General features: G+C 34.0%; 2 protein-coding genes across 3 annotated transcripts in view; one reads left to right on the forward strand and one right to left on the reverse strand.

Annotated features, from left to right (window-relative positions):
• LOC143243845 (3',5'-cyclic-AMP phosphodiesterase 4C-like) overlaps nucleotides 1-11,090 on the forward strand; it is a 64,946-nt gene extending 53,856 nt beyond the window's left edge. For both annotated transcript variants that reach the window (XM_076487554.1, XM_076487553.1), the window contains exons 7-14: nucleotides 2,314-2,510; nucleotides 4,258-4,356; nucleotides 4,512-4,673; nucleotides 5,867-5,966; nucleotides 7,207-7,361; nucleotides 7,715-7,837; nucleotides 9,347-9,529; nucleotides 10,667-11,090. In XM_076487554.1, coding sequence (XP_076343669.1) covers nucleotides 2,314-2,510; nucleotides 4,258-4,356; nucleotides 4,512-4,673; nucleotides 5,867-5,966; nucleotides 7,207-7,361; nucleotides 7,715-7,837; nucleotides 9,347-9,529; nucleotides 10,667-10,927 — 1,280 coding nt within the window. In that variant the 3' untranslated portion in view covers nucleotides 10,928-11,090. The remainder of the gene's footprint in view (nucleotides 1-2,313; nucleotides 2,511-4,257; nucleotides 4,357-4,511; nucleotides 4,674-5,866; nucleotides 5,967-7,206; nucleotides 7,362-7,714; nucleotides 7,838-9,346; nucleotides 9,530-10,666) is intronic.
• Nucleotides 11,091-12,897: 1,807 nt separating this feature from the next.
• LOC143243847 (uncharacterized) lies at nucleotides 12,898-20,362 on the reverse strand. The gene is made up of 2 exons (XM_076487557.1): nucleotides 18,214-20,362; nucleotides 12,898-15,314 (listed from the first exon to the last, which is right to left on the reverse strand). The coding sequence occupies exons 1-2, from the start codon at nucleotides 18,545-18,547 to the stop codon at nucleotides 14,938-14,940; spliced, it is 711 nt and encodes a 236-aa protein (XP_076343672.1). The 5' UTR covers nucleotides 18,548-20,362; the 3' UTR covers nucleotides 12,898-14,937.
• Nucleotides 20,363-27,268: the final 6,906 nt, after the last annotated feature.

Here is a 27,268-nt window from a genome sequence, read left to right on the forward strand (position 1 = left end):
TGAATGGGTCTTGGATCCATGCAAACTCTTCCATATCTTCAGGAAAGTCATTTTCAAACCAGTCACTGAGCTGTGTTAGGTGCTCCTCAAAAACAGATGTTAGTTCGTGGATCAAATCAACTCCATTGGATGTAACAAACTGCTGCAACAGAGGAAAACAGTCTTTGCCATCATCTTCATTCATTTTTCTTCTCCATAGTAACTTTTTTTTTCTGAAAGCTGAAACCCCCTCTGCGAGTTTAAGAATGTGCGTGTTGCTTCCCTGCAGAGAGAGATTCAACACATTCAGTTTTTGAAGAGATCACACAGATATGCTAATTTTAACAAAACATCCAAGAAGTGTTTTAGTATATATACTAAATATATATTTAGTATATTTTAGTATGTTCTTCTTCTTCAAGATAATAGTAGAATTCGTGTCGTAATTCGAACACGCGGGACAGTACATTCCCATGGGAGAGCCATCGTGAATTATAGTAGTACAACAAAGATGCGCGCTCATATCTCAAATCCTCACACAGTTTTTTTTAAAAAAAAAACCTCACCTTCTGTGGCCGAGTTTTTGTAAAGCTAACTGCTTTCAACACACTTTCCAGGACTAGGTACTTTGACGCAACGACTTCCCTGTGGATTACGCAGTGGGTCCAATTGCATCAAGAGCTTTGCTTCGAATGTATGCCTGCAATTCTTCATAACAGCCGAACATAGAGCGACCACCATCAGTGCAGACGCTAATGCACTTAGTTCACTCTAAGGTGTTTTCACACATAAAAGTGTCAAGGATCTCAAACAAGTCTTGAGCCTTAGTACCCGCAGTGAAACTTTTACAAAACAGAAGGTATTCCACAATCTTGTCACCATCCACAAGCCGTGTGTAGTAAATCAGATGATCATTCTTATTACTATCCGTCACCTCATCTAGATGTAACCAGAGTTCCTTCTCTTTCATTTTTTAATTAGCCGATTGCTGAAGTCTTCGGCTATGTGTTGTATTCTACGACTGATAGTGTTATTGGATAAAGGCACCTTTGAAAGCAGTCATCCCGCAGATTCGCCAACCATGATATTCACCATATCCACTGCAACCGGTAAAATCAGTTCTTCTGCAATATTTTTTTACATTTCGTGACTCTATAAGCCACCTTGTAGGATGTTAACAAAGCATTGCTTGGTATTGATGCTTGTTTCAAAAATGTACCTTTTAGTTCTTTCAAGTATTTTAACTTTTTGGTAAAATGATCACGTGATTTACTAGCCATGTTAAGATGATTGGTCTCTAAGTGGCGTTTTAGTTTATTTGGAAGCATGCACTCTTAAGACAAAACTTTTAGACATAATACACACTGCGGACACTATTCGTGATAGACATCTACCTAAGTAAAATAAAAATCTAAATTACTATCGTCATATTTCCGTTTCTTCCCAACTTTACCACTGGTCTGTGGTTTGCCATCCTTTTATTCACTCCAACACTTATTAATTTAAAAATCTTTCTATTTTTATGGACAAGGACTAAAAGTCAACAAAATAATTCACTAAACTTTGCTAGTCCTCGCAGATACTTGATCACAATACCCTTCAGTTATTTCGATTACTGATGGATCAGGAGAGTCGACAGGTATTTATATACAAAATCTAAGAAACGAGAAAGTTCGAGAAGTTACTGGCGTAGCCGAAAACACAAGTAAACAAAAAAAATATCTCAAACATTCAAGAACGTCATACAAAGGAATGTAGCGCAATCTAATGTTAAAACTGTGAACTACCTCGAGCTAGTAGGTTGCACGGTATCCGGAAGATGTCGATATCGCTGTGTTTCCCTCGAAAATATGAAATATCCGGTGGCGCCCCTGTGAGTTCGTAACAGGTAACTTATTATTTTACTGATATATCTTAATGTTGATTGTAACAGATAACTTATTCTATTGATAACATATCTTACTGTTGACTGTAACACGTAACTTATTATTCTGCCGATAACATATCTTATTGTTGACTGTGTTATTATACTGATAACATATCTTATTGATGACTGTAACAGGTAACTCATTATCGTACTGGTAACATATTTTATTGTTAACTGTTACAGTTAACTTATTATTCTGCCGATAACATATCTTATTGTTGACTGTGTTATTATACTGATAACATATCTTATTGATGACTGTAACAGGTAACTCATTATCGTACTGGTAACATATTTTATTGTTAACTGTTACAGTTAACTTATTATTCTACTGATAACATATCTTATTGTTAACTGTAACAGGTAACTTATTATTCAGTTGCTTATGATTTTGTTTTATTTTCCAGAGAAGCAACAAGACTTAGATCTTCCCATGTTTCAACCTGAGGATAGCAACTCACCAGAACCACAAAAAAACCATCACGGTTCTAGCCAAACGATGTCACAGATATCTGGAGTAAAGAAACTTTTATGTCACACCAACAGTCTGTCCAAACTTCCGAAACATGGGGTTGAAACACCCCAAGAAGAGGAACTAGGAAAGGTGAATTGTGTTGTATGTACTATAACCTGTCCTAACTTCCACATTTTGGGCTGATTTCTATAGAACAAAGAACAGGAACAGGTGAGAAACGGTCAGCTACACTCCTGCCAGTACATATAGGAATACAGTTTGTGAAAACACAAGAGTCTGAGGTAAAAAACCAGTGTTTAAAAAGTTAAAATTGAGATAAACACTATGAACAAACCATAAATAATTTTTATTACGTCTTGGATGTAGATAAGGTAAGACACTACGAGGTAAACAAATTGATTGTGTGAACTGTTTTTTATTGATGCTATACACGGGAGGTGATGTATTAACACAGACTGTCATCAAAGGGGCGAGTTATTTCATTTCTACATGATCCATTGAACAATCTATATACTACTAACATCGTGGAAATAAGTCTGGAAAAAACGTTGCAATAATTTCTTAAAGAAACGACAGCCAACGTTCTTCTCTGTTCTTGTTATTGGAATAATTCCTGGTTAATAGCGTGCTAGCTTTTGTTTGTAGTTAAGCACAAACCTATCAAATGGGATCTGTGCTGTGCCAACCACGGGTATCGAAACCTGGTTGTTAGTAGTGTGAGCCCTCAGACTTACCAATGAGACAGTAGGAGCGAATATTTCACCATGTTACTATTAAATAATTAAGAAAACAAAAACATAAACAAGATTTCTAACTTCATTCTCAAACAATGGAATGAAACTGTTTTAAACGGTTTGTACGTTGAGGTTCAAAACGGCCCCCAAAGGACAAACTTCACTAACAGTTGTAGAGTTTAACTCGTATTTTGATATCAGGATGGAATTTTATTCCACCATCATGGAATGAGAAATAACATCTTCATGGGTAATTTATGTACGAAATCTTGATGACATGCTCGCCTGACTTACAGGTGATACAAGTTGACTTGTTCACCCGACTTACTTGTGAAACAAGCTGATGACATGTTCACCTGACATATTGATAATATAAATGTTATATTTATGTACGAAATGTTGATGACATGTTCACCCAACTTACTGGTGATACAAACGTTATATCTATGCAAGAAATGTTGATGACACGTTCACCTAACTTACTGGTGATACAAATTGATGACATGTTAACCTGTTTTACTTTGATCACATATTCAACTGACTCAGTGGTGATAGAAACGTTATATCTATGTAAAAAATGTTGATCACATGTTCACGTGACCTACTGGTGATAGAAGTTGATGACATTTTCTCCTGACTTAGTGGTGATAGTAAAAACATTAAACTCAGTTCATCCAGACATATAATGTATTTATTAAATAGAATGTGAAACTATTCTCCGATCTTCATTTAATTATAATCTGCTTGTTTATAATTTTTCTAACAGTCAATATATGTTATGGGTTAACGTCTCTGCTCCTAAAGGTTTGTCTCTTTGTTTTGAATTTCGCGTAAAACTACACCAGGCTATCTGCGCTAGCCATCCCTAATTTAGCAGTATAAGACCAGTGGAAAAGCAACTAGTCATCACCAGTCACCGCCATCTCCTGGCTTACTCTTTTACCAAAGAATAATGGGATTAAGTGGCTGAAAGGGCGAGCATGTTTGGCATGGCAAAAATTAAGTTCGTGCTCCTGGCCCTCAGATTATGAGTAAAGTGCCCTAACCACTCATTGCAGTGAATGTTAAGTTTTTCTTCAAGAAAAGTTTTGTATTTATGTTATTTCTACTAATCTTGGTTTTTCGTTTTTTTCTTATAATAGGAGCTGGAAGATGTAGATAAATGGGGCGTTAACATCTTCCAAATAGCTGAGTTATCTAACATGAGACCCCTTACAGCGGTCACTTATACAATATGGAGGGTAAATATACCTTTGTTTTCAGTTATCTACCATGTTCTAGAATAGAGATAAAGCAGTTTTGTTTAGGGTAATAATGTGTTACTTAATTACTGTTATGGGACAGAGGTGGGTAGTTTTGTTTACGGTAATCTTGTGTTCTTTAACTACTGTTATAGGACAGAGAAATTCTCAAGACGTTCAACATATCCTGTACGACAGCTGTTAACTTCCTGATGACGTTAGAAGACCACTACCTCAAGATTCCTTACCACAACTGTATCCATGCCGCTGACGTCACCCAGTCGTTGCATGTCCTTCTTCTTTCTCCTGCTCTTAATGTAAGATGTATTTTAGTATTGACAGCTTTATTACAATATTCTGTATACTGTTTCCGACCAGAGTGACAAGTGGCTTGACAAATCTTAGCTTGTACAAGGAAATCGTGTTTCACGATCTGAATACAATTCAAGGACTTAAAACAACTAAAACTGTCCTAAAGAGGGAGGTGGGGTTAACGATAACAATGGGTTTCGATCCCTCCTCTTACACCGTTCTAAAGCAACGCCCTCATCAGGAATATGAAGGTTGTGGTTACGAAAGAGAACCCTCTGATTCAAAAAGCAATACTGAGGCTCGTTATATATCTCCTGTTACCATTAATAGACTACTAGACTAATATCTGAAGTTGACGAAAGCTCACAATTTAAACGATCACAGACTCTACCACTCTCAGGTCAAGAGCAATGGCTGTTGTCATGGAAAACATTACTGAAAAATTAAATCACAGCAATCCGATTTGAGTACATATTTATCAAGTCTTCCAACATATCTCTAATGGACTTTTGTGCCTTTTACTTAACCGGCGTACAGTAAAAACTGTATCAACATCTAGGGTCTGAGACTGACATCACAATCCTACGTACAAGCTTGTTACAGTATAAAGAGTTTAGCAATAACTCGAAACTATGACCAATAAAGTATGACTGACGATGCAAAGTAGGCCTAAGGACAGGGTGAGTCTTTGAGCACCGTTATTTTAAAATGTCATTAACACTCAGTAGTTGAGATAGTTTTTTTCGTCTATGTTTTCAGAAACTGTAGTGTATTTTACAGGATTTTGTATTAAGAAATATGTATTACTACACTTCACGCAGAAAATTAGGGTAACACAGGAGAATATCTAGGTAATTTTATATATTACCGAGCGTTTCATATAAACAGATATCTTGCGTATTAATATTTTTGTTTCCAATAACGAATTCTAATATTTACAAAAATATAATTGTAGAGATTTTTACAGTTAGCGCCGTATGTTATGTCAAAAACATGTTTTTGTAGCGTGTCTTTCTTATCCTTTAATAATAAAAGTTTTCATCTCATTTAGGTTTAGTTAGTAAACAAGTAGCATTCTACAATCTACTTGTCAAATGATGAAAAGAAAATTAAATATTAATATAAAAGTTGGAACCTTACTTACAAATGTGTTGTTTTATGGTCACTGTCTTCACATTATTTTTATTGAACATTGCAGGCAGTATTCACAGATCTGGAAATACTAACTGCCTTATTTGCAGCGGCCATCCATGACGTTGATCATCCTGGGGTTACAAACCAATATTTAGTGAGCTCTAGTGAGTATTAAGTTTCTAATTTTAAAATTTATAATTAAAAGTCCAATACGTAATTTTACTAAAGTGTTCCTTATTAAAACATTTTATATCTCAGAACAGCTGGTATGGGTATTAACACTTTTAGTAATAAAGCAGAGAACAACATTTTGACCTTCTCAGGTGCAAATAGCCGAAGAAGGTATAAACGTTATTCTCTGCTTTATTCGGAAAAGTGTTAATACCCATACCAGCCGTCCTGAGATATATATTTTTACTTCAAGTGGGTTTCTCGTCATCACCAATTACTTCACGTAAAACATATTTTGTTTTCACTTATCTCCTTTAATTTTACGTAAATAATATATAACATCCTAAGTTACAAGTTCTAGCTTATACTTCTAAACATGCCTTGGCATAGTATGTACCGAAACGACCATAAATTGGTTACTGAGAGAACGTTTCTTATTGAACATTGTCCTGGCCAGTGCATCCAGACACCTCTATACAAATGGACTGTTCAGAATGTCCTGCAAAGAATTTAATCAGTTTAAGTCCAGAAAGTGGTTTCGAAACTTGTACTACAACATCTGAAGAACACTAGAGTCCTCCAGAGAGTTTCAACTTTATATTAGGGTTGTTGCTAATTTTTTGAAAAAAAAGTGACAGAAACCACCTTCCAACTGCATCTCTTAAGCAACGTGCTAGCCATGAATGTGGTTATCTTGGTAAAGAACCGAAACAGTAAAAACATGACGATCTTAAACTTCAAAAAAAATGATTCTGAGGACCCATTCATGAAAGTAAAGTAGAATATATTATAATGTGTGAGTAGACTACATCTGATATGTCTCTACTGGCGAAGACCTTCACTCAACCCCAAGGCTTATCAAGCCGACAAGGACACCAATGACAGCTGTATTCGCGCTACATATACATCTATATCAATATATATTAAATGTACAACAAGTGTTATGGTTTTAACAACTTTAAGCACGTGAACTGTAAAGTACTTATTATTGATTTTTATTCAACCCACTTACAACTGATAATTTAACTAAGAAATAATAAGACAATATTTTAATTTTATTTCTCATTCAACATTGTTTATTTGTAAGTTCTGAGCTGCCCATCATGTACAATAACGAGTCTGTTCTTATTAGTAGGTTCTGAGTTGGCCATCATGTACAATAACGAGTCTGTTCTTGTTAGTAGGTTCTGAGCTGGCAATAATATACAATGACAAGCACGTTCTTGTTTACAGGTTCTGAGCTGGCCATCATGTACAATGACGAGTCTGTTCTTGAGAACCACTCTTTAGCTGTGGCTTTCAAAATTCTTCAGGATGAAAACTGCAATATATTTGTGAACCTAAATAACAAACAACGACAAAGTCTTCGAAGGATTTCCATTGACATGGTGAGTTGTGTGTTTCCATTGAAACAATGAGCTGTTGAAAACCAGTGAATTGCACGTGGTTAAATTTACATGTTACCATTGTACCAGTGTGTGAGTGTTCCACGTATAGATGTCGAGTATTATATACATAGATCAAGAAAAATGTGACTTATTACATTAACCTAAGAAGGTAATAATAAGTAAAAAAGTAACACTCGTTTTATATGGTTATAGTTAAAAACATGTTATTGAAAGTTTAGCCTGAGGTGATAGTTAAAAACACGATAGTGAAAAGGCAAGACACGGTAGAATATCAAATAAAAAGATAAGTGCAAGAAATATTAATAAATTTAAATAAACTATTTACCGTACAGGTTCTAGCAACGGACATGTCAAAGCATATGAGCTTATTAGCTGGCTTGAAGACAATGGTGGAAACAAAGAAGGTGACGGGGTCAGGAGTTCTCCTACTGGATAACTACACAGAAAGAATCCAAGTAAGAGTTTCGAAACTAATATACTGAAAACTAACATATTTTTATTGAAGTATTTCAAAACTAGTAGAGTTATCCCAAAAACTAAATTATATTTATTGCAAGTATTTCAGTACTAGTTGAGTTATTATCAAAACTATTGGAAGCATTTCAAACCTAATAAAATAACCCTAAAAACGAACGCGAAGTTAATGAAATTACTTGATAAGTAATAGAGTTATCCCAGAAGCTAACCCATCGTAGACGATATTATTTCAAAACAATTAAAATAATCAGGAAACTAACCAACAGCTGATGGAAATATTTCAAGCTAAAGAGTGATCCAAAAACTATCCCATAATTAATAGAAATACTTCACTCTTACACTAACTTTAGTTAAAGCAAATGTTCCTAAACTAATCCACGGTTGATAATATTATTACAATGAGGTATCAAAGTAATGAAATAAACAACTGATGATCAACTAAAATAGGTAGACTGTTACATTGTTGTATCAAGATGTTGTACTAAACAGTTGATGATCATCTAATATGGGTAGACTGTTACATTGTTATATCAAGATGATGTACTAAACAGTTGATGATCATCTAATATGTGTAGACTGTTACACTGTTGTATCAAGATGATGTACTAAACAGTTGATGATCATCTAATGTGTAGAATTGTTGTTTCAAGATGATGTACTAAACAGTTGATGATCATCTAATGTGTGTAGACTGTTACACTGTTGTATCAAGATGATGTACTAAACAGTTGATGATCATCTAATGTGTGTAGACTGTTACACTGTTGTATCAAGATGATGTACTATAACAACAACACCTTATAATAAACCAGTAGAACTTTCCTGGAAACAGATTGTTTCGGTCTAGATTAAATGTTACGTATTCACCTGCATTTGTATTGCTTAATTTTTGGTTAGAAACTTTAAATAGGAGATTGGTGATGGTTGTTTATAAGAGGCTGTAGATAACTGGTGATAATATATCGCAATACGAAATTTCTCTCCCATTTGTTTAATAACCTGTGCTCCATATTTAAAAACATTTGGTTGTATATAATGTAAGAAGAAATACACTAGCAGTGGCCACTGAATGGACATATTTACATTTCGATGTCCTTTTTGTAATAGATTTTACCTACATTAGGTCTAAAGACTCTCCCCCCCACACACACACGCGTGTACATGTTTACGTTAGTAAAATTCAGATTTCGATACCAGTGGTGAACAGGTCACTGGTAGCTCATTGTGGAGTGTCGTGGATAAAAAATATTAATCTCTCACTCTTATAATAATGTACAATTACAAACTGCACTTGAACTATGGCACCTGAATTATTTATTTGAGCATTCTAACCATTAGTCTACACTAATGGTATTTCTTGAGATAACAAACATTTGTCCATATTTTAGTATTTTTCGACTTAGTATATCGGCTGATATATATCTACACCACATAAGTGGCTAATTGTTCAATAAACTGTACATCATTGTCTGGTTTTCCTGTCGTAGGTTCTCCAGAACATGATCCACTGTGCTGACTTGGGTGGTCCTACCAAACCGTTAGAGATGTATAAGGAATGGGTTGGTTTTATAATGGAAGAATTCTTCCAACAGGGAGACAAGGAGAAAGAACAAGGACTAGACATTAGTCCTATGTGTGATAGAGACAATGTTTCTGTTGAAAAGACTCAGGTAAGTAATGATGTGAAGTACTGGTGAAAATGATCAATTCATTACTTCACACGATACGTACTCTGGTGACGCTGACTTTTGTATTTGTTATGTTAATGTATAGGAGTCAATAACACGAGTGCTGTGGAAGTTAAGCACACATTCACCCTTCAAGAAAAGGATCCACCTAACGGAAGTTATCTGACTGTTACGTTTTTTCTGTGGTGTTTCAATTTTTTAAATTCTAATCGATTTTTTTCGAAAATAAAACTATTACTCAACACTGAATAACAAAAACAGAACATAAAGTTAGATGGTAAACAATTGTTTCTGTAATTCATAAAAATATATGAAGCGAAAGTGAACTGAATGGTTCTATGGTTATGGAACAGCTATAAACCCAGTAGGAACTGAATGGTTCTATGGTTATGGAACAGCTATAAACCCGGTGTGATGAATGGTAAACCCTGAATGGTCTAGGGAACAACTATAAACCCAATGTGAACTGAATAGTTCTATGGTCTATGGTTAGGAAACAACTATAAACCCAGTGTGAACTGAATAGTTCTATGGTTAGGGAACAACTATAAACCCAGTGTGAACTGAATGATTCTGTTGTTCACGAACAACCATAAAACCAGGGTGAACTGAATGGTTCAAGATCAACTTTAAAGTCCTTGTGAACTGAATAGTTGTATGGTTCAAGAACAACTATAAAGCAGGTGTGAACTGAATGGTTCTATGTTTTAGGAAGTACTGTAAAACCAGTGTGAATTGAATGGTTCTATTGTTCAGGAACATCTATAAACCCAGTGTGAACGGAATGGTTTTATGACTCCTATACATAAGGGTTAGTACCATCTTCTGTACATAATTATTTGTACCTAAAGGTATGTACCAGCTTCTGGACCTAACAACTAATATTAAATCATGTGTCTAGATATTAGTACGAGTTCATGTATCTAGAAATTACTGTTAGTTGATGTATGTACATGATGTTCAAAAACACATAGGTTCAAGAAGTTTTATAGAAATGAAATAAAACACTTATAAACAGAGCGCTTTCGAAAGGTGAAACTTTTTTCTTCAGGGGCAAAATGAAAGTTTTATGTTAACTCTGTTTGACATTTCTACATGTAACAACTTTTTCTCTAACAGGTGGGGTTCATTGACTATATAGTTCATCCTCTGTGGGAGACATGGGCAGATTTAGTGTACCCTGACGCACAGAAACTTCTAGACAACCTAGAGGAAAACAGAGACTGGTATCAAAGCATGATACCTGTCAGTCCGTCGTCTAACAACCAAGACTTCAACAACCGGAGACCCAGTCAGGATTTGTCACCAGAGGGTGCAGGTGACGGGAGTCTGGCGGCAGCAGCTGAGAAAATCAAGTTTCAAATCACTACAGAAGATTAAGAGAGTCAGAGTTTAGAACCTCGATCTTCTAAAGAAATAGAATCGAATCCATTCGTTTTAAGGACAGAAAGCGATGAACTTTTATTTCTACCTTCAACAAAAAAACTCTTACTGTTAAGTATCTTCTGCAATACTACTCAGTAAATAAACTTTTCCTAATGTCATGTTGGCTGGTGTTGACTAGTAAAACTTCATAACAGTTCAAACAATTATTCAGTAGCATGAAAGATAATAAAAAGTGAAACTATGATAAATACGTTGAACGTAATCACATTCTAACTAATTTCCCACGTAACACGTTTACAGCACCCGATGGTTCAACGGTAAGCTTGTGGGCTTATAACACAAAAAAGTAGTGTTCAATCCCCGCTGTCGGACACCTTTAACACATTGTATAGTTTTTGCGCTAAAAAGAACATGAGGTGATCCATTTATCGACTTTGACTAAATATCACTAATTATAATTACTTCAAAAGTAATATTTTGGTGTTTCTTACACTATTTTTAGTGTACATGTTGTACACTATGTAATTTCTTATGTTGAAAAATTGGCATTATTTGAAGAACGTATAAACTAAATCTTTATAAAGATGAAACTTACATGAGACAGGTGGCAGCACTATTCATGTCTATAACTATCATAGTAAAAAGTTTGAATTATTGTTCTTATTTCTTCTACTTATATTTAACATGATAACTGAAAAACTAAAACAATGCTGTCAACCAGTTTCACTGAGGTGACAGTTTAAAACCGAGTACCTGCTTCTATAAGTATTATTATTAAATAGTAGTAATTTTAATAAAATCATAATTCTAGTGTAAGCAATGTTATTAACCCTCGAGTGTGGCGCTCCTTTAAAAAGCTAAAATACAGTGTGAAACAGGAATTACCAGTTAATAATGGATAAACAATAAATATTGCAATTGGGACCTCACTGTATTTAAAACTTGGTTATAAGTACAACCGTCCTGTATCTATTGAAACACTGTATTGAAACAACAAGCAAACAAATAAAAACTTTAAAAAAAGTAAACCTAGGGATGGCTAATATCAGTCCTTCCCAAACAATGTAAACATGATAGTAGGAATGGCTAATATCAGTCCTTCCCAAACAATGTAAACATCATAGTAAGGATAGCTAATATTAGTCATTTAAAACAATGTAAACATGATAGTAGGAATGGCAAATATTACTCCTTCTGAAACAATGTAAACATGATAGTAGGATGGCAAATATTAATCCTTTCATTTTATAGTTGTGATTAATGGAAGACATTTTCATAATGGTGATTAATTGAAGACATTTTCATAATGGTGATTAATGGAATACTTTTTACCTTGACATCTTATCTGAAAAACCAGAACCTTGACCTCTCTAACTCTAACAATAATGTTTGAAGATTAATATTTATAATTTTAGATTAATTGATAGCCAGTTCATGTTTTTTATGTATTTTTGAACTCGAACTTTAAGACCGTTGAGTAACAACCTTCAGTGCTCAACACTTCATTAACGGTCATTAAAGTTGACATATAAATCATAAAACGTATGTTTTGTAAGTTAAAGTAAGAAACTGCGTGATGAATTAACCTGTATAGACCTTTAAAAAACTATAACTTTCACTAGATAGTGTCGCTACTATATGTTACACCTTAAAAATATTAATTCTTAATTCCATCTCCAGGCGGAGATTTTGTTTTCCGAAGCTGCGTATTTTTCTTTAATTTTCCAAAAGTAATTAACCGGTTTGGCGAGATTAGTGTCAGACGTAAGAGAGTGTTTTCGTCTAAAGTTGGTTATGTTTCTCTTCTTTTATCTGTTCAACATTTCGTTATGATTTGTGAAGCTTTAAGTTAAATTGCTTTAATAAATTTAAGAATATGATCACATAAGAACGGACTAAAAATGTCTTACTGTCAAATACATTTGATCGTTACACAGTTTCTACGAACAATCCAACAAACTCTGTTTTCTTTATTGTTTTAAGTCTCATATGTTTAATAACCAGTAAACTGACCTGAAAGCATTCTTTCTTCAAAGCTTCATTCGTGATATAATTTATATACAAAGTGGAACAGTACATTGGCCACATTTTTTCTTTGAAAACATTTGGAACAAAATTTGCAAAGTTGAAGTGCAAGTCTGTATTTGTCTTTTTGTGGTACACGTCACATAATAATAAGTAAAGTGTAAACAAATGAAAGTTTACAATCAAGTTTCACAATGAACTTTAGACTATTATGTCTGCTGTTCAAATATTGAAAAATAATAAATCTAATAATACCAATACAGCTTTATCTGTTAATAAGTCTAATAATACTAATACTGCTTTATCTGTTAATAAATCTAATAAGACTAATACAGCTTTATCTCTTAATAAGTCTAATAATTCTAATACAACTTTTCCTGTTAATAAATCTAATAATACTAACACAACTTTATCTGTTAATAAGTCTAGTAATACTAATACAGTTTATCTGTTAATAGTTCTAATACAGCTTTATTTGTTAATAAGTCATGTCCTTATTGTACCAGTACGTACTTGGTAAGAATACCATGTTCTGATTGGACCATACTGTACTAAATAAGAATACTATGTTCTGATTGGTTTTGTAATAGATAAGAATGCAATGCCTTTTTAAAATATTCTCACTGTCAAGATATATGTCTTTACCAAAACCTTTTAAAATATTTCTTTCAGAAGTGATGGTGGTTTTTACCAAGACGCTTGAAATCATTATTTCTGTTTCGGTGTATCTATAGAACATCGCAGCTTCGAAGAGCAGAGATTCTAACGTGGAATATAACAATACACTGAGCTTTCTCAGGTGTTTCAATATAAACAGAAGTTCTTTTCTGTAGATCTGTTGTGATTATGATAGTTTGAGAAGAAATGAAACTTTCGTTATTGTAAACTTAGGATACGAAAAAACCTCGTACATTTGAATCACTAGATATGTGACGCCAAATTTATATTACTCACTAATATCACATCTGCAACACTTTAATAGTTATTTAATCTGTCTATAATAATTTCTTTAAGAGAACTCGGAATAAGGAAAGAATCGCAGATGAAACTTTTGTCGTTATTAACAGCTTATACATTTTTAAAGCACCATCTGGTACTAACAAAGTTAATTTTCTAGAATAATAATCTTTACGTGATTCGATTAATGAAACAAGTAGTGCTTTGTTTATTCTTTCTGAGTAACAAATCTAGGTCACAGAGCTGTTTGAGAAAAATCGTTGCTAAGTTAAATAAAAGACGAGACATATACCTGTTGTGAATATTAACAGTGATTGCTAAATGTGGGAATCTATTGTTAAGCGCAACCACACTGAGATGTTATCAGTCCTCTCAGTTTCTTGGTATCTACTTCATTCTCGTTCTTTAAATACACAACTTGAAGAGGTTTCATCTTCTTTGAGGTGCAACAAGGTCGGGGTATTGTATTCCTTCTGTCCTTTATTTTACGTATCAGGTTTTGGATCCTGGCATGTCTGCTAACGTAATTTTTATAATTTGGATCACACTTTCCCTTGCAAAATAAGCTTCAAACTGCTTTGGCCTAATGATCCAGTCCCACTTCAGCTCTTCAAAAGAAATTATCATTGAATAGCGACAACAAAGAGGGGTTTTATTTCCATTGGTACAGTCCAATGGATATCGACTATTCTTCTTATGTTTCGATCGTTTAGACCTCGAATAAGATTCAGTTAGTTCGATATCCAGAAATGCCCTGCCAGGAGTTTGGTAAGACACCTTTTCAACTATTGTCTCATTACGTATTGGGTTTGTAGCTAAAATGTCTGAATTATTTATAGAGAGGAAACTAAAGCCGTGGGTTTCACACTCATCGCACTCGATAAGTAACCAGTAGTTTATCGAAAGTGATTCTACCCAAGACTCTACTGCTTTGGAAACGTCAAATATCTCCCACCTGTCGGAGCTCAGTAGCACTTGTTGAGCATGGACTAACAGTCGCTTGGGAACAGGTTTCTGGGGATTTAGTACTTGAACAGGATCCTGCCAATACCGGGGAACTTTGCCTGAACAGGTTCATAGAATCTCTTGGAACTATTTACGTGAACTGATTCCTCATATCCAACGGGATTCTCCATGTTTACAGGTTCTTGGAGCTGGTAGATGTATATAGTGGCATGTTTTGGTAGGTCACTCACAGACACTGTGTTAGAGCGCCCTCTATGGCCAGCTACTTGATGATGACTACCTCTATGAACCATGTAGATACTAAGCATGGCAGAACTAACAGTTAGGCCTCTTGTTCTGCTTCTCTCGTGACCAGGAAAATCCAAACGAAAATATAAGACTTGTTGCCTTCCGGTTCTAAAATAACCATTTCTGAACTGGTACTGTATAGGCACTAAAAAGAAACGCCGTCAAAAAATAGAATTAACTATATTGATTTACTGCTTTTTGTTACAATGTAAAATTTAAGATTTATCAAGAAATAAAGACCAAATACAGTTCCTATACTCAAGTCCCTAAAGTTAGCTACAAAATTGGCTATCTGTGCTGTAACCCACAACAGGATCTAAACCCGGTTTCTGGTATTATAAATTCGTAGACTTAGCACTGTGCCACAAGGGAGCAACAAAATATATGTTAAACTACACGTTAGTTTGTTTCAGCTTTCTTAAGCACTTTAAAGATATTTATTGTTCGTTTGTTTACTTGTTCCTAATTATGCACGAAGCTATACAAGGGACTACCTTTGCTCTGCCCACCGCGGGTATTGAAACCTGGTTATTAGCGATGTGAGTCTGCAGTCATACCGCTGTGCCATTGGGGGCGGATATGTACTGAGAGCTTATCTCACGAGAGGGGCGACTGTTATCACATTACAAGCATTACTGATATATAAGTTCATTATGGCTCCATACAAATTTGGCTCAAATTCACGAACGTAAAGAAAAACTTGAAGAAGTAGGACGTAACACATGTCATACAAAAGCCATTGGACCCTTGTCTCACCTCGCACATGGTCAGCAAAACTATGAAATTATTTTGTTCTATCATTTACGGTCGTTCTTAACGTTACATATCACGATGTGTCACGTCACGCATTCATCCACCGTTTTTGTTATTGTTTTTTAACGTTATTCAAAGAGAAAACCGAATCACTTGTGGACCATGTATAAAGTATAATTACCAAAAGACACTGTTTCCTGGACTACTTACTTCTCTGTTACACCTATAGAGGGAGGGAGATTTTGAGCAAAATAAATCTCATTATAATTGCTGGTGCCAGGTGGAGCACTTTAAAGTAATAACTATATGTATTTATGCTCACGCGTGAATATGTTTCCATGGTAACACCTTCATGTACTAATGCTTACCGCACTTGGATGCGTGTAGGTTTCTATGGTTACAGTTAAATATACTAATACTTACAGCATATGAATGTTTCTGAAATAACTACTTTGTATATTAATGCTCACATCATATAGAAGTTACCAAGGTAACAGCTCTATTCATTAATGCTTACAAGTACCTATAAATATGTAGGTTTCTATGGTAACAACTATATTTATTAATCCTTACAGTATGAGTAGATACTAAAAATAAAAATAACAAAAAGGTTTGAATTATATCTATGTTTATCACATTTTTGTAAGTACTTAATGCCCACAGTAAATGATTTCCAAAAAGATAAAAATAATAAATATTTCGTGACATATTAAACAACTGTTTTTTGTGACAGGTTTCCAAAATAAAATAGTAGAACAGTTTTGAATCCTTGACATTTCATTAGAGTTATAAATGTTTCATTTATCAAACATTGACTGACGAAATACTATAGCAAAATGAAACAAAATGTCAATTCTTGTCCTATTCAATAATGTTTTAAACAGGAACACTCGACAAATAGTGTATAAGTTTGATATCTTGTCGAATAATAGACATTTTCTAATAGGAAACTTCAACAAAGAGTATGTGCCAATTTGATTTATTATTCAATAGCCGGGCTTTTCTTATTGGAATGTTTGAGTTTGATGTCGTTTCCAGTCAACATGAACTGTGTAAGTTTATTTTGTCCAATACAATGGCTTTTCCGAAACACCTTTTCATGAATTTATTCAGTAGACATTAAACATTATTACTGGCTTTAGTGTTATTCTAACATTAACTTTTAAAAAGTATCTCGAGTTCTCTTGCTATTTAATATCTTCTGACGATAAGCCTAAACAATTCTCTGAAGGTTTTTTATACCACTTCCTGTAGAAACCGGAAGTCTCTTCTGTATAATCCTATTTTAACTAGATGTACTATATGTTACAATATAATATCATTACATTGTTGAGGCTAAAACAATACCATGAAGAACAATAAACATGACATATGTATTATTTAAAACAAAAAAATTAAATGAGACAACTGTACAATTAAAGGTTTGAAAGAAACATGAAGTGTATTTTTAGAATCGAAAAAAAGTAGTGTGATATGGAGCTTATTTAAATAATAGAAAGGGTTCATATCACTTTGTTATAGCGCCCATCCACCAAAGTATGAAATAAATTATAGAACCCATCCACCAAAATATGAAATGAATTTTAACACCTATCCACAAAATGCGAAATAAATTATTACACCCAACCGCCAAAATGTGAAGCAAATTATATCACCCATCCACTAAAGTTTGAAATAAATTAACATACCTTTCTACCAAGGTGTGAAATAAAGTATGGCAACCTTCAATCAAAATGTGAAATAAATTATAATATTCAACCACCAAAGAGCCTGTTTCCATGTCTAATAGGAATATATACATCTATGTTTCTAGGGTCTACTTATACCATGTACATCTATGTTCTTAGGGTCTACTGATACCATATACATGTATGTTCCTAGGGTCTACTGATACCATGTATGTCTGTGTTTCTCTGCCCACTAATACCATTTACATCTACGTTTCTATGGTCCACAAATACTATTTACATCCATGTTTCTAAGGTCTACAGATACCATATACATCTATGTTCTTAGGGTCTACTGATACCATATACATCTATGTTGCTCTGTCCACTGATACGATAAACAGCTATGTTTCTCTGTCCACTGACACGATATACATCTACGTTTCTTGGGTTTGCTATTTTGATTTATGTTGTCCGGTATATTTTTCTTCAGATAAACTGATACCTCATTTATTCACAAGCTCACTTTCTCTACGTTGTCTTACCTTCGTCTTTGTAAGTCTAAATCTTAATTGTCTCTGTAAGTTTAAATTTTGCCTTTATCTCTGTAAGTCTAAATCTTACCTTCGTCTCTGTAAGTGTAAAACCTGCGTACAGTTCTTTTTCTCTCTGGGGCTGCCCGGATATCTCTCGTGTTCCGTCGATAGATTTCCAAGACTCTGTCCATCTCACTCTGGGAGATATTAACCTCGGAGATGTCTGGTTCTCTGTCCAGTCCAAGCTGTGAGAGAATGTTTTCCTTAATTATTTGTATGTCTGCGTCCTCAGCTTGTACTTCGAAATTGAGGCTGTTGGTTTCCACCGGCAACAACTGGGTTGTCTTCACGCAGAAAGTCACGACACACCATAGAATCAGAGCTCGACTCCCTCGGTTACAACTGTTAAACACGTGAAACATGGGAAGTGAAATAGACAAATATTTGAAATATGATGTTGATTGTGATTCCACCAGTCTCGGTGCTTCTAAGACTGTTGCTAAGGTTACCTAATGACTCGGTTTGTTATTCTCAAATATCAGGCGGGCATTATTTAACCAGGAATCAGACGAATAAGAAACGCTAGCCGTGTTGTTTAATTTCACGTGATTTTCCTGTTCAGGCCACGTGTTCATTTCAAGGTTTACGCATTCGAATATACATGCTTGGAATATCTTCTTCAATCTTAATAATGAAATGCAGAGAGAACTATCTATTTCTGCGACAGAATGTCTGTTTCGGTACCCCCCCCCCCAAAAAAAGCAACTCCTATGAACACAAGTTTTGATTCTCTGCATGTCTTTCACTTTAAGTACCGATACATCAAACGATTCAATTACTTATAACCTCATTGTAAAACACAGCAATCCATTGTATGATTATATGGTCATATTGATTGTATTGCCCCATTTGCTGGTCGGAAACTGACTGGATAATCCTATTGGCCAGTCAGAAAATGACTGTATGATTCTATTATCTAGTCAGAGAATGACAGTAGAGTAATAATGAGTGGTCAGAGACTGACTATACAATCCTGTTAGTTGGTAAAATAACAGCTATACAATTGGCTGGTCAGAGAAAGACAGTGTTGCTTTGTTTATTAGTCAGAGACTATCACTTTAATCGCATAATGGCTGATTGATGTGTAATTCTATTTGTTAATGGGAAATTTACTTTGAAAATCTATAGATTGTAGAAGACTGACCATTTAGTTTGTTATATTGTTCAATAGGAGATTTACTATGTAATTTGATAAAGATGACCAACTGGAGGAAACAAGAGCGTACAAAAACAGTGAGCCACTCTAGACAAAAGAAAGAACAAATTATTTTAGTTCTTACCTGTTCTTATACGTAACTATGAATAATTCCACGAAATAGTACCATTTGGCATTTCTTACACCAGCTATAGGGGTATCTTAGCGTTTGCTAGACAAAAACTTTAAAACACAAATTACCCGTAGCAAAAGATGTTTCCATGCAACAAACAGTGTGACGGGAATATATTTTCTGTTTTCGGATATGTATGCATATCATATACCTTTATACACATTTATATATGTACATATGCAATGAAATCAGGGGCTTGGACCTGCGGAAGTAGGGCGGAACTTGTGTCGCAGCAAAACTCACAGCTTCCTCTCTGTGTGTTGATTCAAGTCAATTATTTAGCATCACGTATAATAAGTATTCATTCAAGTCAACTACTCACCATGACGTACAGTCAGTGTTGATTCAAGTCAGCTACTCACCATGACGTATAGTCAGTGTTGATTCTCTGTGTGTTGATTCAAGTTAGTTAACCACCATGACGTATAGTCAGTGTTGATTCTCTGTGTGTTGATTCAAGTTAGTTAACCACCATGACGTACAGTCAGTGTTGATTCTCTGTACGTTGTTTCAACTCACCATGACGTACAGTCGGTGTTGATTCTCTGTGTGTTGATTCAAGTCAGCTACTCACCATGACGTACAGTCAGTGTTGATTCTCTGTACGTTGTTTCAACTCACCATGACGTACAGTCAGTGTTGATTCTCTGTACATTGTTTCAACTCACCATGACGTACAGTCAGTGTTGATTCTCTGTACGTTGTTTCAACTCACCATGACGTACAGTCAGTGTTGATTCTCTGTGTGTTGATTCAAGTCAGCTACTCACCATGACGTATAGTCAGTGTTTATTCTCTTCACGTAGTTTCATTTCACCATGACGCACAGTCAGTGTTGATTCTCTGGTATTATAATACAGTAACACTTTCCTTTTTACTTATTACATTAAAACTGTTGTTAACATGCGCGGGCTGTGAATGCAAGGAGTGGCTACTTGCGATCAGCCTCTACGAGATGGACTCCGATTTTGGAACCATAAATGAGTTACAAGAGCGACAGTCAAACTCCACTATTTGTTCAAACAGCTGTAATCGAAGAGCTGGAGGCGGATGGTGTTGAGTTGCTGCCTTTCGTCTCGTTTATGACTTCCAAAGATTGGTCGCTTTATTCGTAGATAGTCCTCGTGTAGCTTCGTACGAAATTCTGAAACGCTATCTCTGATTTTGCTTCTCGTGACATTTAAAGTTGGAAAATTGTCTCCAATTATTTTCCTAATTGAAAAAAAAATGTTGGCTCGACAACAAACAATGTGTTATTTAAGTTTTTGTTCGAACTACGTAATAACTGGATTACTACCTATTGTCTTTTATGACAAAACTTTGCAAAAAATTGTTTTGAGATTTTTAAAACGTGTTTTGTTTGAAATATGTATCCTTTAACTCGTTTACGGTGACCTGTAGTATAAAGGTTATAAAGAAAAAAAGAATGTATGTTGTGGGAATTCCCCATTTCAGAAAAACAATTACGTCATAATTGTTGTTATGGAAAATTTAAAGCAACAACCCTATCTTTGTGTGTCTGTTATATATATTAGAGTTCAGTAAGTTGTATTTTCAGAATTTAAATTAGTAACTAATGTGTAATCACACCGATATAAGCCACATTTTGTATCAATGTTTTACTTTGAAGTAAAGGTTATATACACTTTTATTCTCAAATCCATCTACATGTTTTACAAAGAAAAATCTTTTGAGCTTAGATCTTTTAGTAAACAACAGTTTCTGTAATTAATAAATAATAACTAATTAATAGCTGTTCTGATCATATTATTTATTCATTACTGAAACTGTTCGTCGTGAATAAAAGTTGATCAGAACACTTATTAATTATTTATTATTGATTAATTACTGAGACAGCTAGTAATGAATACAAGTTGATCAGAACAGCTATTCATTAATTATTATTTATTAGTTACTGAAACGGTTCGTCGTGAATACAAGTTGATCAGAACACCTATTAATTACTCATTATTTATTAATTACTGAAACTGTTCGTCGTGCATTCAAGTTGATCAGAACAGCTATTAATTAGTTAATATTTATTAATTACTGAGACAGCAAGTGATGAATACAAGTTGATCAGAACAGCTATTGTTTGTTTGTTTTCGAATTTCGCACAAAGCTACTCGAGGGCTATCTGTGCTAGCCGTCCTTAATTTAGCAGTGTAAGACAAGACGGAAGGCAACTAGTCATCACCACCCACCACTAACTCCTGGGCTACTCTTTTACCAGCGAATAGTGGGATTGACGGTCACATTATAACGCCCCCACCGCTGAAAGGGCGAGCATGTTTGGCGCGACGGAGAACAGCTATTAAATAGTTATTATTTATTAATTACTGAAACTGTTCGTCGTGAATATAAGTTGATCAAAACACCTATTAATTACTTATTATTCATTAATTACTGAGACAGCTAGTAATGAATACAAGTTGATCAGAACACCTATTAATTACTTATTATTTATTAATTACTGAGACAGCTAGTAATGAATACAAGTTAATGAGAACGCCTATCAAATTGTTATGTTTTATTAATTACTGAGACTCTTCGTCATGAATAGAACATGATCAAACAGCTAGCTATGAATACAAGTTGATCAGACAGCTAGTCATGAATACAACTTGATCAGACAGCTAGTCATGAATATAACTTGATCAGACAGCTAGCCATGAATACAACTTGATCAGACAGCTAGTCATGAATACAACTTGATCAGACAGCTAGCCATTTATACAATTTGGGTGTATGTTATTTTCTTATTCTGAATTTTTATCCGTATTTTATCTGTGTATCATGCATTTCAGATGTCTATTGTCAGTGTAGAAACAATAGAGTATTGGAAAGAATTTCAAAGTTGTTAAATTCTTAGTGTAGTAATAAATTAAAGACGATTCATGATGACGAGAAACCCACTTGAAGTAAAAATGTATTTTCAATACAGCTGGTATGGATATTTAAACTTTATTTTAAACAAAGTACAGTACAACGTTTTGACCTTCTTAAGTCATCTTCAGGTTAACAAAGAAAATCATGAAAATCAACAAAGAAATTGTTAGGTTCTAGATGTGTAAATAAACTAAAGATAAAAATCAGCACAGAAATTGTTAGGTTCTAGATGCGCAAATAAACTAAAGATAAAAATTAGCACAGGAATTGTTAGGTTCTAGATGTGTAAATAAACTAAAGATAAAAATCAGCACAGAAACTGTTAGGTTCTAGATGCGTAAATAAACTAAAGATAAAAATTAGCACAGAAATTGTTAGGTTCTAGATGTGTAAATAAACTAAAGATAAAAATCAGCACAGAAACCGTAAGGTTCTGGAAATAATCTAAAAGCAGAATCAGTGCATATAAGTGATGAGTTTCAGTATAACAATCACAGTAGCTAACGCTTTATTAAAACAATGCTTATTAATTTTAAGGCATAATTTTCAATTAGTTTTCTTTATTGCTGAGACTAGGTGACAAATCTGTAGCTCAAAACTTTTCCATAACAACCTCACTCTGGAAACCAGTGTTTTACCGGAAGTCGAGACAAGTTACTTACGTCATTTCTACCAAACGATTACCTCCTTGTTCGCGAGCGTTATGAGAGAAACAAAAAGTAATATTTAACAGGAATACATGCGCGGTTTTAAAGAAAGTTAACAATTATTTAATAAGTCGAACTACAAATAAACTTGGTTTTATTTAGTACAAACAGTTTAATAATGTTATTGTGAACGTAACTCAAGACGTAAACAGTAATTGTTACAACTGTCATCTCAAACTTTTATTAATTAAATTATCAAGATCACTCTCGTCTTGTTTTTCTTTGTTACTACGAATTTCATCGTCGTGATTACATTGTACGTTATTCTGTATGCTCGCTTAATCTTATGGCAGTTTTTGACACCGTAACTTTGTGGCAATGTGTTTCACATTGTAACTTTGTGGTGATGTATTTTACATCGTAACTTTGTGGTGATGTATTTTACATCGTAACTTTGTGGCAATGTGTTTCACATTGTAACTTTGTGGTGATGTATTTTACATTGTAACTTTGTGGTGATGTATTTTACATTGTAACTTTGTGGTAATGTATTTTACATCGTAACTTTGTGGTAATGTATTTTACACCGTAACTTTGTGGTAATGTGTTTCACACTGTGACTTTGTGGTAACTTCGTAGACACAGTAGTTAATTATGTAATATTAAAACTTTTAAAGCCAACAAACAAATGTATCAGGGTTAATCACAAATAATCTTGGGGATTGATCGAATGATTAGTCTAGTCTTTACTAAAGACAAACCAGAACATGTAGTTTTACTGAGGACAAACCAGAACATGTAGTTTTTACTGAGGACAAACCAGAACACGTTGTTTTTACTGAAGTTATACCAGAACATGTAGTCTTTGCTAAAGACAAACCAGAACATGTAGTCTTTACTAAAGACAAACTAGAACATGCAACGTATACTGAGAACCAACCAGAACATGCAGTCTTTATTGAAGACAACTAGAACATGCAGTGTATACTGATAACAAACCAGAACACGTAGTTTTTACTAAAAACAAATCAGAACATGTAGTCTTTACGGAGGACAAGAACTTGTGATCGAAAGTAAATTAACTCTATAGCTTATTACTATACAGAAACAAATTGACTGGGACAGATATTTATAATGAACTGAAAAGAAATATTTAATGTAATAACCAATACATATTAAAACTAACGATATGCTTGGCCCTAACCCCAATAGCATTCTAACGAGACTTGATTTATTCTAAATCCAAATATTTGGTTTATATTAAACCCAAAAATAAGAATAGTCTTTATACTTAAAAAAAAAACAACTAAAGAGAAAGTACTAAGGTTATATTTTAAACGTTGAGGTCAGCAAAGTTTAACGAAAGTAAGTTTAATAAAGGCTTTATATAAAGCCATTACTTATAGCATATAAAACATGATTCACACTGTTTACAGACATAAATCTAATACTGCTTAATGAAACAAACACCAAATCTGATGTACATTACAAAAAAGAAAGAACAATTGTTACCACCTGAATAACTCAACTGATGTTCTGTTACTGGTAGCCTAGAAAGATGACAAATTACAGTTTGTTTATTGATTATGTTCAGGACATAAATAGTGTTTTATTATTAAATACCCAATAAGTTTATTAGATGTAATTCGATACCCAGTTTTGTGAAAGGTAGCAACTAACTCGTTTAACTGATTAACTGCTTGTGTCTTTAAATTTAAAGTCAAAATCGTACATATATATATATAAGCAGTTTTTACCTCATTTGCAGAGTGATTTTCTTCTTCCTGGGACAAACTTCCGATGAGAAATTAACTTCTGTACAACGTCGTACAGTTTCCAGGAGCTAAGAAATTCTACATAATGTTTCATCTTTACAGTGGGATTCTTTGAAAGAACAGACGTAACTTGAGCTACTCAAAATATCAAGGTTAGAGTGGCATCCAAAAGGACTTAAACTATACCTCCATTTCTTATACACAGAGCTGGTGTGGGCAAAATTATATGTGGTTTCTTTAAAAAGAGCTGTTATTTGAATCAGAAAATGAAGATATAATTTGTTTAGGTTCATACTTTAGACTTTACTGCTTGGAGGCTTCAGTAATGGTTTATGTAAAGAACTTCATCCCAGGTTAAAGAAGAAACCTAAATTGCATAGAAGTAGCAAAATATTGCAACACGCAGATAGTACACTGTTTAATAATAATATATGGTGTGTACCAAACAGATAAGACACTGTTTAATAATATATGGTTGTGTCACTATGATCGTGAAGAGTTCACCAAACACCTGGTACACTGTTTACTAATATATGGTTATGTTACTAAGATCGTAAAGTGTGCAACAAACAGATAAGACACTGGTTAATAATAATATATGGTGTGCACCAAACAGATAAGACACTGTTTAATAATAATATATGGTTATGTCACTATGATCGTGAACAGTGCACCAAACAGATCTCTGTTTAATAATAATAGATGGTTGTGTCACTATGATTGTGAACAGTGCACCAAACAGATCTCTGTTTAATAATAATATATGGTTGTGTCACTATGATCGTGAATAGTGCACCAAAGAGATAAGACTTTGTTTAATAATAATATATGGTTTGGTCACTAAGATCCTAAAGTGTGCACCAAACAGTTAGTCCACTGTTTAATATACATATATGGCTGTGTCAGTATGATGATAATTTGTGGACCAAAGAACTAGTACACTTAAATACAACATGTGTCTGTGTCATTAACATCACTGACTTGTAAAGGGTCGTTTTATTTTACTATTTCTACTATTTCGCCTAAATAATAATAATGTGTACATTGTTTTTAAAGGTTAAGAAACCCTAAACTTTGCCACAATAATATTTCGTAGAAGTTGTCTTTGTTTTACCCAAGAACCAAGAAAAACAAGTAATGTCGATTTTATATCCAAGAAACAAAGATGGTGAACACGGAAGTCAAGTTTATCTGCAATAATGGAACGTAAAAATGAAACTAAGTAACAAATACTAGTTTCACAAGTTAATATTTAGTTGACATTAACTTGGAGTTAATAAGAAGATTTAAGGTACACAACACTTGTTGTGATAAAGTCAGGAAAACTTCATGTATTTACTAAAGCTAGTGTTAAAATTATGTTGAGATCAAATTTAAATTGATCTCGTCGAGTGTTTTCTAGAAACACGTAGTTTTACATGCTTTTCTGTTATCTAATAAAAGATATAACAAATTAGCATTTTCAAGCGCGAGGGGGCACGTTTTTGTCAACCCTCTGTATAATAACTGATGGCTTTAGGGAAACTTTGATTACCGATTTGATAATGGAAAAGTGTAAGATTCCAATTTTTTTCAGATCTCCATCTCAAAGGTAGAAAGTTATTCATCTAATTTTGTCATTCAACGTCATAGTATATTTTACTACCTCTCATATCTGGGGTTAGAAGATCCATTTGTCCACCTAAATCTCTTGTCCAGTTACCAGTAACTTCTGACCACTCACTAATATTCTACTAACACTGTGTACATCTTTGTTACACCAACTACACGTGCCTTTTTTTATATGATCTAGTATATGAAGTACTTCATATGTTTGTACTAAAGATAGAGCCATAAATCTTTTATTTCAATGTTGGATCTTTTATGTCGCAAGTACTCACTAATTAGCCACATCTGTCAAATTCTAACTGACTACTTTAACATTATGATCTTCTTTGTTGTGTAAGTTTATCTAATGAGATTGTGAGGAGAAAACAGCCCTTGATTTAATTTCATGTAACAAACTAAGATATTTATTAACAGTTTTAGTCTAACCTTGAAGCTTCTTTTCCTTACTGTCTCTGACCAGTTAGAGTCACACTTTTATCTATCAGTTTTAATCAGTTTCATAGAGTATGTTCCAGTCACACTTTTATCTATCAGTTTTAATCAGTTTCATAGAGTATGTTCCAGTCACACCTTTATCTATCAGTTTTAATCAGTTTCATAGAGTATGTTCCAGTCACACCTTTATCTATCAGTTTTAATCAGTTTCATAGAGTATGTTCCAGTCACACTTTTGTCTATCAGTTTTAATCAGTTTCATAGAGTATGTTCCAGTCACACCTTTATCTATCAGTTTTAATCAGTTTCATAGAGTATGTTCCAGTCACACTTTTATCTATCAGTTTTAATCAGTTTCATAGAGTATGTTCCAGTCACACTTTTGTCTATCAGTTTTAATC

This window comes from Tachypleus tridentatus, chromosome 2 (genome assembly GCF_004210375.1).
Source record: "Tachypleus tridentatus isolate NWPU-2018 chromosome 2, ASM421037v1, whole genome shotgun sequence".
Lineage (NCBI taxonomy): Eukaryota > Metazoa > Arthropoda > Merostomata > Xiphosura > Limulidae > Tachypleus > Tachypleus tridentatus.

What these genes read in the sequence shown, in the direction of transcription:
- LOC143243847 (XM_076487557.1), bottom strand. Translation starts at nt 18,547, where the DNA reads ATGTTTCACGTGTTTAACAGTTGTAACCGAGGGAGTCGAGCTCTGATT. An exon ending in TTACACTTACAGAGACGAAG is followed by an intron (nt 15,315 to 18,213) that starts GTAAGATTTAGA and finishes GTTTCTTTTTAG; the next exon opens with TGCCTATACAGTACCAGTTC.